The 6557-nt window shown below is 37.7% G+C and overlaps 1 protein-coding gene across 1 annotated transcript in view; it reads left to right on the plus strand.

Moving 5' to 3' along the window:
- Nucleotides 1-6557, plus strand: part of LOC116695462 (adhesion G-protein coupled receptor D2) — a 109446-nt gene that overhangs the window by 7011 nt on the left and 95878 nt on the right. Inside the window, exons 6-12 of the mRNA XM_032525733.1 lie at nt 1038-1229; nt 1586-1671; nt 3185-3484; nt 3765-3876; nt 4382-4528; nt 6005-6107; nt 6375-6486. Of these exons, the coding sequence (XP_032381624.1) occupies nt 1038-1229; nt 1586-1671; nt 3185-3484; nt 3765-3876; nt 4382-4528; nt 6005-6107; nt 6375-6486 (1052 nt within the window). The remainder of the gene's footprint in view (nt 1-1037; nt 1230-1585; nt 1672-3184; nt 3485-3764; nt 3877-4381; nt 4529-6004; nt 6108-6374; nt 6487-6557) is intronic.

Raw genomic sequence — 6557 nt, forward strand, 5'->3', positions numbered from 1 at the left:
AATGATAGTGGATGGTTGCTAGCTGGTTGGGGGCTGACTGTTGAATGGATGTGTCCATGGACCAGAATACACAGGTGTGCTAGCTAGCTAATTTACCATTAGATTAGTTGTCTATGTATACAGTTAACGTTACTGATGAATTTGTGGGTTATCTCAAAGTTGTTAACCGTGGTCAAAACAGTCATACTAAAAATAACTGAGCGTTTTGAACTGTGTCGTAATCCCAGTTACCCACCAAGAATTACACTAGCAAGCTACTTGTCAACCAGCACCTTTTACAGTAGGCACCAAAGCAATTTTCCTCTTCGTTCTCCCTAGAGCTTGGCAGAGGAATTGTTACCAATGTTATTATGTCTCATTCCAACAAGTTAATGAACCACTGAAATGATTTTGGAAACATTATTTTAAGATACAAAAGAATCTTTGGTGTTGGTTCGACCAATATTGAAATCAATCAATATCAATAAATAAGCTATCTGTTGCATAACTGTGTTGCAAAGTGGGATGTAATTAATGACAAAAATATGCCATGTGGCAGAAAAAAAGTTGTATTATGTTTTTAGAGAACCCCGAGGTTTGAAAAAAAATCGAAAAAAACAAAAATCGAGGTTTGTAGCAAATTGTGGGTCAAAAATCATCATATGAACCGAACCGTGCGTTCAGTGTATCGTCACAGCCTTACTACTGAATACTGACTACTGTCTTGTCTAAGCATTTTGGCTCAGTGAGTTTTAGCTCAACAACAACAATACACAAAAATATTGAAGGGAAATCAATTTAAGGAACATCTAAAATGTATTACATAAAACATGTTATGATAGTGCTATATAGTTTTATGTTGTTATAGCATATCTTGTGACTCTTGTGGCTAATGAAACCTGTGATTATCTGGCCTTGAAATACATCCTAAGCTGTGATTTTGTCTTTGCAAGATTTCTGAAGTGTAGCATTATGCACACTGTAACTGACATGACTTTCAGTCTTGATTTTTCATTTTCAACAAGAGTAAGAACAACCTTCACCATTTTCTTCACTAGGAAACTTCACTGAAAATTTGTTCTTGGATTCTCTCCTGGATGGAAATTCTTTGCAGAATCAAACATTCTCCTTTGAGTTCTTCAATCACGCTGACTCTGATGAGGACTGTGGCATCTTTGACCCAGTTATTGGGAACTGGGGTCAAGCCAAGTGTGCCTCATTCAGTGGAACTGTTTGCCAGTTTAAGAAAGGTACCAATAATAATGCATTTTATTCTTGATGTAATTTGATGATTAGCTCTGCTGTATCTAACCCTGAGAGACAATGAAATTACCTTAACAAGGCCTTTGTATTAAATATGGGAGTTTAAAGCAGTGTTGCGAACATTACATTTTTTTCACGTTACCTTAACATGGCCATGTAATCCAATACATTAGTCCTGTAGTAAATACTTCCCTTGCCTTGTTTTTAATTTTTAATTGTTGTTGACACTGTGTCGACATAGCAAAGGAGCGTTGGATCTATGGACATTTCTAAGGCTGTAGTTTGTGCTCCTGCTGCTATAGATTGCATTATAATATATCATATTTGTCTTTTCTGTCTGCAGATGTGCTGGATGTTGAAAGTTTACACATGTCTTTACCAAAGACACCATTCTTCAGTAGAATGAGCAAGAATCCCCTGACCAAACCTGTGAGTTGGACAGTTTAGCTGTCTCTAGCACATCATCACTTGAGTGATACAGTCGCCTATGATGAAAATAATACATAATATACTGAACAAAATTATGAACTCAACACTTTGGATTTGCCCCCATTTTGCCCCCAACATGAGGTGATGGTCGTGGATGAATGGCAGTGGGTCTCAGGATCTTGTGATGGTATCTTTGTGCATTCAAAATGCCATTAATAAAATGCACCTGTGTTTGTTGTCCAAAAAATATGCCTGCCCATCCCATAACCCCTCTGCCACCATGGGCCACTTGATCCACTTGATCTACTCAATCCACAATGTTGAAATCAGCAAACCACTCACCCACACGACGCCAAACACACAATGTCTGCCATCTGCCCTGTACAGTGTAAATCGGGATTCATCTGTTAAGAGAAAATCTTTCCAAAGTGCCAGACGCCATCAAATGTGAGCATTTCCCCACTCAAGTCGGTTACGATGACAAACGAAAGGTTGAGACTCAGATTGACTCAGAGGATTACGAGCATGCAGATGAGCTTCCCTGCAACAGTTTCTGACAGTCTTGCAGAAATTCTTTGTTTATTCAAACAGATAATTGCAGCAGCTGTCTGGATGGCTGGTCTCAGACAATCTTGGAGGTCAAGATGCTGGATGTGGAGGTCATGGGCTAGTGTAGTTACGTGGTCTGCGGTTGTTAGGCTTGTTGGATGTACTGTCAAATTCTCTGGAACGCCTTTGGAGAGGGTTTATGATAGAGAAATGAACATTCAGTTGATGGGCAAGAGCTCTGGTGGACATTCCTGCAGTCGGCAGATTAACATGACAGATATGCAATAATTGGCATGTCATAAAGATAATGTTCTCAATAAAAATCCTTGAGAGTATCAAAGGTAATACTCTCAATAAAAATCATCTTGTTACAATTTCAGCAGAATAACCTGAGTAACTTCCCTAATGAAGCGTGCTCGTTCAGAAAACAGGTATTACCGGTACTTTAATTCATAATCCATCTAGAACAGGCATCGAGATTGGTCGCCTAGTATACACCTGGCTGCATCATACACCTCAATCATCAGGTATCAATTATTTTTATTTCGGCCACAGACACAATGTCAACGAGCACTTTGTACTAATTCTTCAGGACAAGTGATAAGTCCAAGAAAAGGGAACATTTTCATTTTATACTTAAAGTAAATAATATGGCCTAATTTGATCATATTGTGTGTTACTCTGCACTTGCTTATTGATTATTACAAATAAGAAAGCTGAATTATCATCTTAAAATAGAAGATATACTGTCACATAAATCTTGACTAGTCCTGGGCTTGGACTTGTCTTGGACAGAGGTGGATTTGACTACAGCCCTGGTAACTTGGGTAACTGGGTCAAAATCCTAAACGGAAGTGATTGTGATCATAAAATGTGTTGATAGGGAATTGGTGAATTAGCAGGATTGTATTACAGCCTTAAAACAGGTCAATAAATTGAAATATTCATCCATCCTTTTCCTCAGGTGACGGTGGAGCTGAGCGTTAATGCCTCTGGGGACAGAGATCTTGCCTTGCTGCAGCAGCTGACCCAGGCTGTTCTGCATGAGGTGGAGGTCGGTGGCCCTCACCTCCTCACCTCCAGTGATGTTCTCTACCTCACCCAGAGAATTGAGACGGACCTGACTGCACTGGCTAGATTTTACTCTGCTGGAACTGGCACAGCAGAAGTCATGGTGTCCATTGCTACCAACTATGTAAAGGCGGCAAGTTTGATGCTGGAGCCCCACATGGCTACACAGTGGATGGGCCTGACAGAGGATGGGGTGAGGGGGTGACATCTGTTTATCTGTATTTGCTGTCCCCCCCAGACAAATCTCTAAGGTTTAATTTGTTTGAAGAGTATGTTTATACAACTATAATTTTTTCAGAATCCACTAAAAGTCACTTTTACTTAGCAATGTCTCCACAGTGTTTATTTTGCATATTTGGTCCCACTTTGAGGGATGAGGTAAATAATTATCTCAACTTAATAAACCCTGAGAAGTTGTCTTTTGTCCTCCCTGAATCTAAATTGTTGTTGTTTGGTCTGTTTTTCTTGCACAGGTCAGCGTGGAACCATTTACTATTGTCCAGAGCATTGACAGACTTGCTGAAACTCTTGCAGACATGCTATCAGCTGAGAGAAAAGGCTTTACTCTTTCTACCAAGAACATAGGTAATGATATACTACAGTATATAATACATATATAAATGTTTATAACAAAGAAAATGTAATCATTGATTATTTGTTGTGACTTAGTTCAAAGATACAGGCACAGTTTCTTTGGTCATCAAAGTTGATGGCGAAATTGTAGAAATATGAAAGATGGTATTTCACTGCCGCTGACTATGACACATTTCAGTTGAAGAAAAAATGCTAGCATACTTCTGATGTGCAAATTGCAGCAATCAATACTGCAATTCCATTTTTTCATGTTTATATTTAGGCTATTCTCCCATTTTAGTTGTATTGCACTCCTTCATGTCCTTGTTTTTATTGCACTTGTAACATGTTCAGAATTCAGGGAATAATTTTACACCGATATGTCTACGATGTATATTGTTATTAGCTCTTGGTTTTGTAACACAGATAAAGAAAATTCTTGCATTTCTTCTCATGGGTACTATTATTGTTAATCTGTCTCTATTGTCTGGCTGTCCTCTGCTGTCTTTGCTAACAGATGTGTACATGAAGTGGCAAAAGCTGTCTCAAGTGAGCTGTAGTCAAGTCTTCATGCCAGCTGAAGTCAGCTCTCACAGCGCGAGCAGCAGTGGTCAGAATGAGTTGCTCATCCCCGACACTGAGCTCCAGAGAATACACACACTGGGTAGGAAACACACACACATTAAAAGGCACGTGTCCTAGACTTAATCCAAATGAGAAGGGAAAATGTATGTGATCAAACCCTCACATTTGAAGATGTACAAATGCTACATACACACATATTACATGTGTATTACATAATTTTGTCCATAAACATCATGCATATGTGCTCACGCAAACTTCTTTTACTGCTACCAACTAATTTTTGCCTCCAAATCAACTTGAAAATAAAGCCTTTATACTCTTCGTCCTTCATTTCATTGGTACAAATCATCTATTTATTTAACTTGGAAAACACTCAAATTAAATGTGATGCTTATTAAAGGATTACATAACATTAAATAATTAAGTGAAAAAGTTGGTTTTCTTTTAATTATGTTAATATGCATATTTAATCCTACAGGTTACAAAACAATATATTGCGGTTCATGCTGTTTCCATTTTCCAACTTTTGATTTTGACTACCTACACAGTGCAGACACAGGTTGTTGTTGTCAAAATTACATTAAGTTTTTAATAAAGTAATATTGAATCATTGTCAATAAATAATATTGTAGAGGTAAATGTAGTAGTAGTAGTAGTAGTAGTAGTAGTACTACTGTGAATGCTAAAATAGTAATAGTATTGTAAGTAAGATACAATTTTTAGGATTGGTATTGTAAATGCATGTACAGTGAATAAGTACTGTAAAGGGTTATACATTAATAGGGTACTACTGTAAATGATACAGTTCTAAATAAGTACTGTACATGGTTATAAATTAATGGTACTGTAAGTATTTTTACATTACTGGCATCTGCTGCCAGTAAGTTACTGTACAATCTGCAATAGTCTTTTTACAACCCTCTGGATAAAAAAAAATAAAGAAACACCTTAGAAAACCCCTTAAGAAAACTTGACTTAAGAAAACTCAACAGTTTTAGACATGCTGCAACGGAATAATGGTTAAAATATACATTTATTTCAAACACTCTTCCAAAATTGGTACAGAAAATAACGTGATATAATGAAAGTTAGTAAATCAGTCTACATTGAAGATGATTCAGTATTTGCTGTCCACAGCTGCTTTATATTAAATAAAAACGTCCTGCTTCAGTTCATTAAATCCCAGCAGCCTCTTAAGTGCCGCATCAGAGCGCATTGCTGTTATGCACATACAGCCCCTTACACACATCAGACTGGTTGGTTATAACTCCATATTCTGCTTGTTTATGAATGTTTTCCTAAAATACTTTGTCTAAATGTTTCCAGAACATGGAACCGGACTAGAAAATATGATTAAAATTTCAAATAATTGACAGACAATTTGAAAGCAGAACTTTCAGCAGAATGGGTACAGGAACAATGTGCTTGCACCCATTGGATGTGTGCAAGTAGTGTTTGTAAAGTGTGACACAGTGAAACTGAAGTGATGCTCTGCACAGTATTTTGAATCACATAACGATAAACATAAATCTTCTCTGCTCCCCTCTCGAATCAGGATATGAGGAAGTGATGTTTATTCATACCCACTACAGCCATCTGAGTGAGATAGTGTCTGGAGTACAGGAGCCTCCGCTCAGTCACCAAGAGAAAGAGAAAAGGTTGCCTGTTGCATGTTATTTATAACATAACCCTAACCCTTTTAAGCATGCCATTATTAACTAATAATAGGTTAAAGTTAATCCAAATAATAAGTTAATAAATAATAACAAAAAGTAAACTTGTCTGCTCTGGTTTCAATAAGGTGTGCTTGCACTTTTACTCATTTTTGAAAGAGTAGCAATCATTTGGACAGTGAATAACAGTAGTTTGAATCAAAGTTTATTTTGGGTATAAGACATATAAGTGACCATTGTCTCCCTTCCCAGAAGTCTCCCAGGTCACCTGGCTTCTGTTGTCATATCAGCCACCGTCCGTGATGCCTCCAAGGCCCAAACCATCCCTGTGGCTGTCAAGTACACCCTTTCTTCATCACCCGTGGTACGTAGTCTATTGCTCAGGGGGGTGTCGCACAGTATGATTATTAAGCCCTTCATACCAAGCATATATAT

This window comes from Etheostoma spectabile, chromosome 9, assembly GCF_008692095.1.
Source record: "Etheostoma spectabile isolate EspeVRDwgs_2016 chromosome 9, UIUC_Espe_1.0, whole genome shotgun sequence".
Lineage (NCBI taxonomy): Eukaryota > Metazoa > Chordata > Actinopteri > Perciformes > Percidae > Etheostoma > Etheostoma spectabile.